We start from the raw sequence: 14343 nt of genomic DNA on the forward strand, positions 1-14343 counted from the left end.
GAGGATATTAGGAAAGAAGTTGACATTGTCAGCATCCAGGACTGCGTTAGCAGAGCTAATCTCAGGTGGTATAGTCACTTAAACAGAATGGGCGAAGAAAGATTAGCAAAACAAGTGTTCTCTGCCAGGTTCGCAGCAAAATGACCCAGAGGAAGACCAAGATATAGGTGGATTGATACGGTACAAAGTGCCTTAGACAATAGAAATATAAGATCTGATAATTAATGATGTAATTTTTTTCATGTAATACTATCATATCCTACCATGTATCCCTTGAGGCTACATGGCAGTAATTTGATGATGATGAAACTCAAGTGTTATTTGTTTACAAATATAAAAAAAAATAATTCAAGAATGGAATTCTACAAACAACATCTCAACAGCTAATAAAACACTATTTTATTATATTCTAGGAATGCACGCTTTTTTCTTAATTTAACTAGGTGCATATTTGTGGTCCATATATGTACAATAATGCTGATGAGCATTGCATCTTTTCACTGTTAATATCACAAAGTAAACACATTTTATCTTTGATTGCAAGCATATAAAGAACTACAGTTCCCATTCTTCTTTAAATACTCTATTCTCCTCCTCAATATTTGGAAATTAGCAAATAACATTTTTAAAAATTAATGAATTAAAAACTTCTACTCGTCCAGCTTGCTACAAAACTACTATAACCACTGTAACATAGCAACATATGCAAAATTAAACTGTTTTTTTTAGAAGCAAGCTGATGTTGCAGCAGGTGCTCATAGTGGCCTCTAGTGACAAATTAATATATAATATGATAGTGTGCTAATCATTGCACAATGGATAAGGAAGAAACACCAACCATAAAACAGTGGATAGACTGATAATAGCAGTTGATATTTTAATATTGCACTTTAAAAATAATGATTTTTTAACTATAATTAATTAAAATATATGCCATTTGAGAATGTATAATTTGTAAATGAAGATACATAATTGACAAAATATGTGAAAAGACTGTGGCATTAAGGTCTGCAGGTTCCCATCCCTATACTGGCTGTTCACAACCTTTCTTGGATAGGCATCGCAAACTCCTACTGATACTTAAACAGAAAATTGGTAAGGTGGGGTGTCCACAGACCCCCAAAGATATAGAAAGAAATAACTGACACCCCCACCTTACTAACAGCAGGTTAATGAGACAAAAGTGAAACGATGTATACTGCTTCATTTTTTTTAGAAAATTTCCTAAATCATTGGTAAAATGTGTACAAAAGTTTAATGTTTCTGCAAATGAATAATTGTTCATACTTCAAATTAATGAAACAAACTGGCTTCGCATTTTTTTGACAAAATTTCCTAAATCATTAGTTTCCTGTAATTCTTCTACAAGAGCAGCCAAATCTGGTATATCAGGAATGCATCGAACCACTAGAAAAAAAATAATTATGCATACAAATGACACCTCCTTTTGGGAACAAATTAATATATGAAATATGGGACAAATTAAAATAATGTGAGGAATTCTTTTTAATAAAAATGCAACATGAATAATTTGACATGGGAATTCTAAGAATTTTAGTGCATACAGGTGTGAGAATTAGTTTCTAATGATTATCAAGCATGAGTATACAATTTACTGCACTGCCAATTTAGTAAGTGGATAGGACTGTGGTGTTCGTGTATTCTGTCTGTTCAGCAAGTTTTAAAAGTATGAAAAGATTCAACCAAATTCAGTTCATAAGTGGTATCACAACTTGAGGAGACTAACTGCATCTATAAAACAAAGGATCGTGACTGAGGAAGTGGATGATCATGTCTAACAATCATTTTGATCATGGGAGAGCCAAACTTAATGTCATTACAACCACAAGAATTGCAAAGCCTTGAGAGCAGCAACCTTTTTTTTGGGGGGGGGGGGAATCTTAACCATCAAATTCCTGACATGTACATTCAACAAGAGGTGTACAGGATATGACAGTATTACATGAAAAACTCGCATCATTACTAACTTCCTATCTACAATTTTCCTCGAAATTAATCTGTTAGCTGCCAAGACTCCAACATTACCTAATTCCTTTTACAGTACTCTTTCCTCCATTTTGAAGTTTTTTCAATAACCTCCAGAATATTTTGCCATCTTCTTGATATTTATTTTTTATATTCTTACCGAAGTCTTCCCATGACTTTTGTTTTGCTAGTTTTACACAGTAGTTAACTTTCTTACATTTGTCTCTATGTTGTCTAAGAGCACAAGCTGACTTATTTGACAGGAACGTTTGATATGCTTTCTTCATTGCCTCTAACTTCCTCTAAGGGCAGTAGTAGGTGGCCTGGTATGTAAGGTGGAACTCTGGTGATGAGTGTTTCCCAAATCTTACATCTTCAAGCACAACTATGGCCATTCAGGCTTGGCTGACCATGTTTTGGACACCACCCATAGGGTATCATGGAAGAAAACCACCATGCTCCACCACAGCAAATTCAAGAAAGAAAGACTTTTCTTAGAAGCAGCAGCTCTCAAAAACCAACCAAATCTCAATAAATATGGTTGCATTAAGCTTCCGAAGATTTGGGTCACACTCATCACCAGAGTTCCACCATACATACCAGGCCACCTACTACTGCCCTTAGAGGGCGCTCTACCTAGATAGGACTTTAGTGTCACCCATGTGGTTGGGCTTAGTATTTTTTGTTATTTGTGTATATGTTACATTAATTGTTTTTGTAATCCCCGTAGATGTTCTAGTGACTAGGACGAAATATAGGAAGTATTAAATTCTATTTTAATTCTTTTTGAGTGTTGTAAAAAATCCATTGTCTCCAACATGATGTCCTCACAGCACTTAAGCCTCTACACACGTATTCTAATCATTCATGGAGAAGAATTAGCACGCAAATCCAAGCAATACGGTAAGTCAAAACTACGACTATCTTGGCAACTAAATAGGCAGGCCTTTTTAAAACGATGTCAGGATAAAGAGTGATACCAAACTGCGTTAAAATGAAGATCAATTTCCATTCCAAAAAAGCACTTCGTATATATAACCGTGCCAGCCAGGCATTACTCTGCGAGCAAATCGCCTCTACACGTGCTACCCTCGTAGTGATGAATGCCGCCATTGGCTCCTTCCATTCAGAGCTCTCCACCGTTCTTAACCCTGAACTTTGGTCGATTCTCTCTGGAATTTCGGAAACTTCCGCACAGAGAATTCCAAAAAATAAAAAATAAACACATCAAGAAATATAGCAACCTTGTGAAAAACAAACCACAACCACAAATTCAACTGCTCCAGACAGTAATAAACCTCTCTTCCAAAAGGCTCAACGACGATGCCATCAGCACCCTTTGTCTCAGCCGTAATTTTGCCGTCGCTCCGAAGGAAGTGCCGGTGCTTGATGTAATGGTGAACATTGAACGTGGAATCGGTGTCGCTTACCGTCGGAGATAGCTAACAACATCAGACAGGACGTAGCCAACATCCTCACGCATTCTTCGCCACCCAAAAGTAATTTATCATATGCCCAACGCACGGCTCTCCTGAAACTACGTAAAGAAAAAAGTATCGTCATCACCAGAGCGGATAAGGGTAATGCCACAGTCGTTATTAATACCAGTGAATATAATCCTAAAATGAACATTATCTTCCGCAATCGCGCTACCTACATCCCGCTAGAACACGACCCCACAAAAACAAGTCAAGAAACTAAAAATTTTACTCAAAAAAAGTATCTTCCTGGCCCCCTGATGTCACGAAAAAACTTAAACCTTTCCACTCCCGTCCCCCCCAATATACGGTTTACCAAAAATCCACAAACCCAATTCCCCACTCAGGCCTATAGTAGATGCTACCAATGCACCTTGCTATAGACTATCTACAGCTGGCCAACTCTCTGATCCCCCTCACCGGAAGGTCCCCTTCCTATATAAAAAACTCGACCCACTTTAAAGCCCTCACAGAAAATTTAACCTTGAAGAACACAGACATATTGGTAAGTTTTGATATCTCCTCTTTGTTTACCAATATTCCCTTAATTGACACCTTATCTCTCTTAAAAAACGTTTTTCCCTCTGACTTCTTAGATCTCTTTTCCTTTGCCATTAACTCTGGGTATTTCTCTTGGAACAAAAAAATCTATAAGCAGATAGAGGGAACTGCCATGGGTTCCCCCCTCTCACCCCCCCCTTGCCAATTTCTATATGGAAGATTTCGAAAAACAAGCCATAGACTCAGCCCCACTCAAAACCTTCTATCTGGCTAAGATATGTAGATGATGTGTTCTCTATTTGGCTTCATGGCCCAGACACGTTACTCCTTCCCCAGTCATCTCAATAGTCTACATCCAAGAATCCAGTTCACTATGGAAAAGAACAAATGTTTACCCTTCCTAGACACCTTAGTCACATGCCTGCCTAATGATACACTTACCTTCACTGTATACAGAAAACCCACACACACAGGCAGATACATTCACAAACTCTCCCACCACCACCACCCCTCTCAACAATCTGGCATTATTAAAACTCTTACCAAGAGAGCCCACAATCTTTGTTCCAGTGGAACCGCCCTCACTACTGAGCTTAACCACATACACAGCACTTTCCTCTCCAATGGCTACAGCGATCACAGTATCAAAAAAATAATCAACTCCTTCCCCGTCCTTCTTGTCAACAAGATTTTAAAAATGCCATCACCATATCCTACATCCATGGCACATCCGAAAAAATAGCCAAGATACTAAAACAGTACAATTACACACAGCATATAAGCCCCACCACAAACTGGCTACCCTTATCCGTTCTACGAAAGATCAGCTCCCTCCTCTCTCTCTCTGCCTGGAGATTACAAATTACCCTGTTCCTGTAAGCTGGCATACTCTGGACAGACAGGCAGATCAGCATCCGTCCGTCCGTCTAGAGGAACATAAGTCTTACATCTTCAAACACAACTATGGCCATTCAGGCTTGGCTGACCATGTTTTGGACACCACCCACAGGGTATCATGGAAGAAAACCACCATGCTCCACCACAGCAAATTCAAGAAGGAGAGACTTTTCTTAGCAGCAGCTCTCAAAAACCAACCCAATCTCAATAAATATGGTTGCATTAAGCTTCCGAAGATTTGGGAAACACTCATCACCAGAGTTCCCACCTTACATTCCAGGCCACCTACTACTGCCCTTAGAGGGCGCTCTACCTAGATAGGACTTTAGTGTCACCCACGTGGTTGGGCTTAGTATTGTTTGTTATTTGTGTATATGTTACATTAATTGTTTTTGTAATCCCCGTAGATGTCCTAGTGACTAGGACGAAATATAGGAAGTATTAAATTCTATTTTAATTCTTTTTGAGTGTTGTAAAAAATCCATTAAGCCTCCAACATGATTAAACAAATGAGGCTGTAGAAAGGCAATTGAAGTCTGTTCTAGAGTTCCAAATGGTGCCTCCTAGTGGGCTAAATTGGGTTGTCTTTGGCTTATGATCTTAGAATATATGCTTCCCAAATTTGTTGAAGTTTGGGAAATTTTTCAGAGCTGAGGTTGATTCACGGAATAAAACTTTCCAAACCTTAACAAATTTGAGTACATGAGACTGCCCCAAATTTGGTCATTCTAACATCATTTGGCCCAACAGCCAAGACAACTCAATTTAGGACTCTAGGACCTACTTCTGTTGCCTTTTTTTTCAGCCTCATTTGCTTAGTGTGAGCGCCTGTCATTGTTTTGTGATCCCTGAAGATGGCAACATAACATTGCTAAAATACAGGTAGTTATTAATTAATAATTTAGTTTATGTTAATTTCTTAAAAAATTAGAAGTATGTCTAACCAATGTATAAGCTTATCTACAAGAATTACATATGCTAATCATTAGATCTACTGTTTTATGTGGAACTATAATCTGGAGAATATGGTTAAACAAGTGTTCAGGATGAGCCTTATGGAAGACCATAGGTTCCTCTCAGCCAAGTCATCATTATGCCTTGGCTATGATGAGAATCATGAAATAGACTGGATCAGCTCAGTGATACATCAAGTAAAGTAGCTAATTCAGAAATCTTGCTTTTAAAACGAAATATTGAAAATTTTTTTCTAGCCATTTCTTGGGCCTCAAATAAGCAGGGTCACAATCACACTGAAATTCATCTACTACTGAAAGATATTTACAAACATATTCACATGGAATTTGAACTCCACAGCACATTAATTAGAGTGGAGCCACTATCCATCATTTGGCCAACCAGGCAGGTCAACGTAACCTCCGTGTTCTTTTGAATGGATAAATGCTGTTCTATTCATTAGTATTCAATATTGATTTTTTTTTTTTTTTTTTGAGAGAGAGAGAGGAAAAAAAACCCACCACATTAAAGGAATAAGGAAAGCAGATTAATCTTCTTTTATCTATCTGTGATATCATCTTCAAAAATAACAGTGCTATGGTATCAACAACTCAGGATTCTGTGGGAATTTGCTCAGGGGATCACAAGTATCCAACACAAAACTTTGGCATAAGTGTGGAATAGAGCTCTCGTCTGGAAATTTCAAAATTTTCAGAACAAACAATTTCTTCTCTCTGCACTATGAAAGAACTACAAAAATATTTTGGCAATTTGATTGAAATAGTGTTTCCTGATATGCTTTAAAAATTGACTAATTTTTCCACATTTTTTGAAAAGATACTGAATTTTGAAAACTGCATACTTAGACATTGATCAGCCAGAGGGAAAAGGAACTAATTATGCACTCCATATTTTACGGGAAGCCAAACAGCAAATTCAAACTTCAACATCCACTGTTAATAAAATTCCATGATGGCTGATGAATCTAAAAGAGTAATTGGAAGTTTTTTTCCCCCACTTGGTTAGACTATATTTAATCTTTTATCCAAGTGTAAGCAAACAAAGTTTGTGCTTGAAGTATCTTCAGGACTGAGGCAACTCATGGTAAAGGTAGATCAAGCTGTACTAAGACAAGGAGTGATGAGAGCTTGGTCAACCTTTACCACGAGTTGTCTCAGTCCTGAAGATACTTCAGGTGCAAACTTTGTTTGCTTACACTTGGATAAAGGATTAAACTAAATTTACTAAAAGAGTAATGTTTTCAAAGTTTGATATCTTCATTAAAAAGGAGAGCACCAAAAAATAGTTTTTTTCATAGTCCATAGGAAAATGGAATTGCTTATTACTTGGAAAAGAATGCAAAAAAAAAATCCAAACCTTAGCTATTGTAAGTCACCTTCCAATCAACACCCGTCAACAAATCACAACTCATTATTTGAATAATACAAAGATTTCTGATTGTCTGATAAAAAATATAACCAATTAAGATTGAAAAGCATTACATCAACTTTCAAGAATGCTCTGAAAAACATATCAGAGCATTCTTCTAAAAAAAGAAACTCATAGGTAATGACTCCAACATTAGCATTACTGCAGAGAAAACGTATGTGATGCAAACATTGGAGTCAACATGTGGAAGGGGCTAATATTTTATTAAGAGGGTTTTATTATTACTTTTTTTTTGTTACAACTATTTTGTTTAAAGGCTCAGACTTCTGATAAACAGGTAGCTTGCCTCAGGCTGGTATGAGGCCATGATTTGCACTTACTGAGTGGGCACTTAATTCTTCTTGTAATGCTGCATTGAACTTGGCAATTTCTCTGGCCCTATTCCCCATGTTTCTTTTGTTTTCATAAGTTAGACATTACTTTTCCATAAATCTTGGTTAAAGAAAAAAAAGAAGAAGCTGTTCTCTCATATGAGATATCATCAGCACAATCGACCATATTTTTACAATACACACAGGCGAAAAATACATAGAACATAAAATAATCTGTCATACCTTTTTTAGACCTTCAAAAAGCTTTTGACCCAATGTGGTACAAGGCATTATGGGAAATTTTGGAACATTTTGGCCTAGACAATAACATCATTAGGATTATTAAATCTCTTTATTCCTCATCTGATATGAGAATTGAAATTAAAAATTACAGCAGTGAACTGTTTCGGGCAGAACGGAGGGTAAGACAGGGATGCATCTTGTTCCCCTCTTCTTTTTAATTGTTTTCTGGAATATATGTCATAGATGAAGCTCTTTATGAATGTTACAATGGAATCACAGTTGATGGACTAAGAATAAATAACTTACATTCTGCAGATGATATCAATCTCCTGGCAGAAAATGAAGAATTACAAGAGATAACCAGGCATGTTTTCGGAAAACATTAAAAAAAATATGGATTATACATTAACCTGCAAAAAACAAAAACAATGATAACCTCAAAATTTGACATTGAACTCTTAAAGATACAAATTGACAATGTAAACAAATTCTCTTACCTTAGAAGCACGCTGAGTCAAGATGGTCATTCAAAAACTGACATTAAATATCAAATTGCCAAGGCAACTGTGGCCCTACAGAAGCTAAAACCATTGTGGAGAGATAACAAAATAGCAATCACAACCAGACTAACTGACACTTTGATGAATTCTATCCTTCCGGTTGTGAGGCCTGGACTTTATTGAGGGAAGATGAGAGGAGACTTGCCTTTTGAAATGAAAACTTACAGAAGACTTTTGAAAATTTCCTATACTGCTCATGAAACCAATGAAAATGTCCAGAAATTGATTGATTCAATAGATGGGGAAAAAAAAAAAGGGAAAACATCCTGACAGTTATCAGAAGACACGTGGAAAGGACTAATGGCATCCCAAAGCAAGCACTAGAAGGAATCAAAGGTTAGGGGCCAACCCCAATTAAAATGGATTGATAACATCAAAAAATGGACAAGTTCCTCCCTTTCTCAACTAACATCAAGAACAAGGGACCGAGTTGACTGGAGGAGGCTAACAAAGAACACCATCTATCAGCCATGAGTGACCCAACGGTCCATTTAGGACTTTGGGAGAGAAGATTACTTTTTTTTTTGTTTGTTTGTTACAACTATTTTGTTTAAAGGCTCAGACTTCTGATAAACAGGGTAGTTTGCCTCAGGCTGGTATGAGGCCATCATCTGCACTTGCTGCACTTGCAGTGGGCACTTAATTCTTCTTGTAATGCTGCATTGAACTTAGCGATTTCACTGACCCTATTATCCATGTTTCTTTTGTTTTCATAAGTTAGACATTACCTCAGTTTGCCTCAGGCTGGTATGAGGCCATCATCTGCACTTGCTGAGTGGGCACTTAATTCTTCTTGTAATGCTGCATTGAACTTGGCGATTTCACTGGCCCTATTATCCATGTTTCTTTTGTTTTCTTAAGTTAGACATTACTTTTCCATAAATTTTGGTTAAAAAAAAAAAGCTGCTCTCTCATATGAGATCACATCACATCATCCAATGAAAAAGTGGTAATATTAACATGTATGCCAACAGGATCAAAGAAATCACAACTTCCAATGTATCATTACAATAAGTGAAATAATTACAAAATGGTTTTAACAGAAGTAACAAAAAAACCTTCTCTTAATTAGATATTAGAAATACAACTATACTCAGAATTCCCTCCATAAAAACTTTAGTTTGTTGACAGTATGACACTGCCCTATATGAGAGTCACCAATTGAAATATTAAAGATTTTTAAAGCATATCAGGAAGGATTACTACAACAGAATGGAGACCTATGGATTGCAATAGACAAAGGGGAAGACCAAGAAAGAGATGACAAGATAAAGTTGTTAGAACTGCTGGAATGCAATGGATGAGAAAAGCAGAAAATAGAATGGAATGGAGAAAATTTGGGGGAGACCTTTGTTCAGCAGTGGATCAATCGTGGTTGAAGATGATCAGGAATTATCCACAAACCTATGAAAAAATTTCTAAACTTCCTGACAGATTAAAGGTAGGACCTATTTTTCTTTTCTAGGAATACTGAGAATCATATATAAATGTAGTTTCTCCTACTAATTGAAAGTGAAATAGCATTTGTCCATTCAAAATAACATGAACTATTTTCCATCAAAGGTCTTGCCTCATATGCAATCAATGATTGCATGTGAGGCAAGACCTTTGTCTTTCCAATTTGAAAGAATGTTTCTTGAAACATCTGAGGTGGTGAGACATTCTAGGAACTAAAAAAAAATAAAAGATAGGAAGAAATTACCATAAATACAGTAAGCAAAAAGACAAGGAAAGATTCAAAACTGCACGAAACCAGCTTCAGAGAAGCTAACCACAGCACAACAGTTCTGTCCATCAAAGGAAGTATGCATTTAATTATTGATTGCACCATTATAGCTATGATTATTAGTGTGTTATCGTATTTGTAGTATAAATGCTAGTATTAAAATATCTAGCAAAAGTTGAGCTCTGTATCTTTTGATTTAACTTCCAATGGATCACTAATTTTGATTTAAAATTAATAACTAATTATACACCTTGTTTCTCAGTGATTTCGGCTCTGGAAATATTTTGACTTTATTTGATAAACCACAACTCAGTCTAGACAGTATTTTATATTACTCAAAGGCCAACTACTTCAGTGGTGGCAATTTCTTTGAATTGAGGGATGACTTCCCTCAATTCAAAGAAGAATACCAGGGTATGAATATAAGAAATGAATTTCTGACAGCCTTAACTTAGGTGTTATAAACCATACCAAAAAGTCAAGTGTCAACATAAACAACCAACACACAAATCTAGAAACAAAATAGTTATTTTATTTCTAGGAGGAAAGTATACTTACCAAAAAACTTATCATTATCATCTAGCGAAAGGTCAAATATGTATTCATGGTCTGGATTGTTCTTATCAATTTGTGTAAAGATGAAGGCAAGGGTGCACTCTGAAAAATATAAAAGATACATATAGTTATTCAACTACCTAAGTATATCAGTGACCTTAGGAACTAATTAAAATGATTTAAACACAAATTAACATAGACAAAAAGAGTTATATAAAAATTATATTTCTTAGTATATACTTTCAATTGGTACTGGACATATGATAAAATTAGTTAAAAAATAATTAAAACTGAATATGAAATTAGGATATATACAATTTAAAAAAAAAGAAAGATACCAATGAGGTTCTTTGGTTTCAGTCAAATCTCATTTTTTATTGACAAAATGATTCAAGTTCATTTTAAAAATGTTGCACTAACTTAAATTTAACGAAATAAGGGATTTAAGAGTTCTACTAAAATTTTCCAAATTGTTTTAATTAGACCTTTTGTAACAACAAAACCTGTCATTGTTATCATAAATTGAAGACTGCTTTTATATATATACACACACACACACACACATACATACATACACAGGGGAGGGGGCTCTGGGCAACTGTTCCTTGTTGTTGGAGGTTTTTATAAAGGTATTTGTTGATGTTTGTAGACAAAACCATTCTGTGATAGTGTCATAGCAATTTGAGAAAGTTCTGTCTGTACCACTTCTTCATCTGAAATAAACTTTTTGGCTCTGTTCTGTAACATGTGAATGATGCTATGTTTTTGTGATCTATGATGGTTAGAAGAATAATGTAAATAACGTCCAGTATCTGTAGGTTTTCTGTATATGGAGAGTTTAAAATTATTTTCCTGCCTTTTCACCAGTATCTAGGAAGGGGAGTTGTCTGTTTTTTTCAACTTCTAGAGTAAATTTAATTTTGTTGTGCAGTGAGTTTATTCTCTCTAAAAACACCTGTAGGTTTTCCATGTTTTCATTCCAAATGATGAAAATATCATCAACCTATCTCCACCATATCAATGGTTTAGGTGTAATTTTGATAAAAATTTCATTTTCCAACTTTTCCATGAATAGGTCTGCACAAGGTAGTGACAGTGGGCTACCCATTGCTAGGCCTTCCAATTGTTGGTAAACTGTGTTGTTTACTTTGAAGAAATTTGATTTCAGGCAGTGAGTGAACAACTGTGTAATGTCTGTAGGGAAGAGATCCTTAACAGTGTTAATGACCTCCTCCACTACATTCATAAATAAGGAAACTACATCCAGGTTGGCCATTATGTCCATTTGTGATGTCTTAACGTACTTCAGTTTCTCTACAAATTGTTGAGAGTTCTTAATATAGGACTCTGTCTAATTTTTCCTTTTAGTAGGTTTGCAAGGTGTTTTGTCAATAGTATGTAGGGGTGGATAATTAAAGAACCTATGGTCTCATAATCACAAAAAGTCTCGTTTTTTCAGTATTTTATGACCAAATATGTATAATTTAAGTATAAACAGATCTTCCCTATGGAAATTATTTAGACATTATGGACTCCCAGAAAAAATAATAAGAATAATTAAAAAAACGTATGAAGATTTTGAAATTAAAGTAATACATGGAAATACCTTCTGAGAGCTCTCTTTAAAACAAAGACAGGAGTAAGGCAAGGTTGTATACTCTCCCCTACAATGTTTTTAATTGTCATAGACTGGGTGATGAGAAAAGTATCTCGTGGAAATACAGGATTACAATGGTTACTTCAAAACCAACTCCACGATCTAGATTTTGCAGATATCTGCTTACTTCAACAGAGGAACCAACATATAGAACAAAAAACAACAACACTTGTAGCAACAGCCAAAAAAGTTGGTCTTAGGATAAATAAAAATAAAACAATGTTGATGAAAATAAACACCACTTAAAGAAGTAGAACAATTTATATAGTATCAATAAAAGGAAGAACCATTGAAGTTATAAATAGAAGGGAACAGCTGGCTTATTCAACTTTCAACCAACTTAGAAATATCTGGAAAAACAAGAATTTGTCTATAAAAACTAAAATGAGAATATTTAATCAAATGTAAAGGCAATACTAATGTATGGATCAGAAACGTGGATGCTAAACAAAAAGATAGTTAACAATGTCCAGGTCTTCCTAAACAAGTGTTTAAGAATGATAGAATATATTGGCCAAAACAAATATCAAACTAAGAACTATGGCAAAGAACAAACCAGAAACCCATGTTGCAACAGATACGTGAAAGGAAATGGAGATGGTTGGGGCATGTGTTGAGGAAAGAAGATAAAATAATGGTAAAACAGGCTCTATGGAACTCACAGGTTAAAAGAAGACGAGGAAGGCCAAGAGAAACATGGAAAAGAAAAATACCAAAAGAAATAACAAATATTAATAAAAACTGGAACCAAATAAAAGCAGAAGCAAAAAACAGTCTGGTGGAAAGTGGTGGTGGAAGACTTATGCTCCCAGGTGGAGTGAAGAGGATTAAGTAAGCATTTGTCATAAAGTGAAAATCTGATCTTGACAACCTGTATTTGACCTGAACCCAGTTTGTTCTCCTTCCACAATTTTTCCCAGCTTCTTGTCAAATATGCTTGCAGAAATTTTTACTGGGAACAGCAGAGAAATCCTTCTATAATCTTTGCGTTCAGCTTTATTCCCTTTTTTATATGTGGGAACTATGACAGCTCTACTCCAATCATCCATAATTTGATTTCTGACCATATAGAACTTTTATACCTCTATATTTGTTTATTTCTGGTCACACACATCTACACCACAGCTGCATTTTCCACATTTAGAAGATTTTTAAGGTTTTCTCTACCTCTAGTACTGATATGTACTCCTGTTTGCATTCCTCTTGAAAATTTTCTAATATTGTTTTGTCACTGCTTGTTTTGTTTCACAATCTTTCAAAATAAATACTCTAGACATCTAGGATATCCTTATCTTCAGTTTTCATGTTGCATTTTTCATCCTTGGTTTCTTTAACAGTACTCTTTCCCCATTTCTAAGCTTTTTCATTGCACCTTCCTGATATTTATCTTCTATATTTTTACCAAAAGTTTTCCCATAACTTTTGTTTTGCTACTTTTATACATAGCTTGATGCCTTATATTTTTTCTCTGTACTTTTATGGCATCTGCTGACTTGTTTGCTAGTAACGTTCTGTTTTTCCAGGACTACTTATTTAACTTCTTGTATCTACCATGGAGCTGGCCTGGTTGGCCGAGTGGTTAGCATATCCACTCTCCAGCCAAGAGGCTGCAGATTCGAATCCTGCCTAGGCATGGATGTTTGTGATTGTCTTCCACCTTCATACATTCACCCAAGTATAGATACACCATCCCAAGATGGACTGGGTCACTATGAGAGAAGTAGACTCAACCCGCCTGTAATGAGAGAAGCCTTCACCTTGTAGCAGGTTAAAAATACAGGCCGATCATCATTAACCATTATTTTTCTAGCCTTGCAGACAACTTCACCGCATGCTTCCTCAGCTGAATTAATCAATAAATGTTTTCTTCAGTTGTCACTGAGACTCCAAGATGAGGGTTCTTATTTTCAAACTTTTTTTTGTAGAAAGTTTCTTTCACTTGGTTATAAATTAAATTTGCCAAGAAATTATATTCTTGGCAAGTTTATCCAAGTGTAAGGAAAAAAAATTTCCACATGAATTATTT

At 35.6% G+C, this 14343-nt stretch overlaps 1 protein-coding gene across 3 annotated transcripts in view; it reads right to left on the reverse strand.

Annotated features, from left to right (window-relative positions):
- Positions 1 to 376: 376 nt before the first annotated feature.
- The window catches only part of LOC150105660 (uncharacterized), an 82520-nt gene continuing 68553 nt past the window's right edge, over positions 377 to 14343 (reverse strand). For 2 of the 3 annotated variants that reach the window (XM_090394979.1, XM_090394980.1), the window contains exons 5-6: positions 10664 to 10762; positions 377 to 1407 (exon numbers count right to left, since the gene is read on the reverse strand). In XM_090394979.1, the coding sequence (XP_090251105.1) occupies positions 1289 to 1407; positions 10664 to 10762 (218 nt within the window). In that variant the 3' untranslated portion in view covers positions 377 to 1288. Of the gene's footprint in view, positions 1408 to 8176; positions 8230 to 10663; positions 10763 to 14343 lie in introns of those variants that run through there. The other variant, XM_090394981.1, reaches the window with a different exon arrangement.

Source organism: Typopeltis vanoorti, chromosome 6 (genome assembly GCF_054136105.1).
Source record: "Typopeltis vanoorti isolate ZY-2024b chromosome 6, IOZ_Tvanoo_1.0, whole genome shotgun sequence".
Taxonomy (NCBI): Eukaryota; Metazoa; Arthropoda; class Arachnida; order Uropygi; family Thelyphonidae; genus Typopeltis; species Typopeltis vanoorti.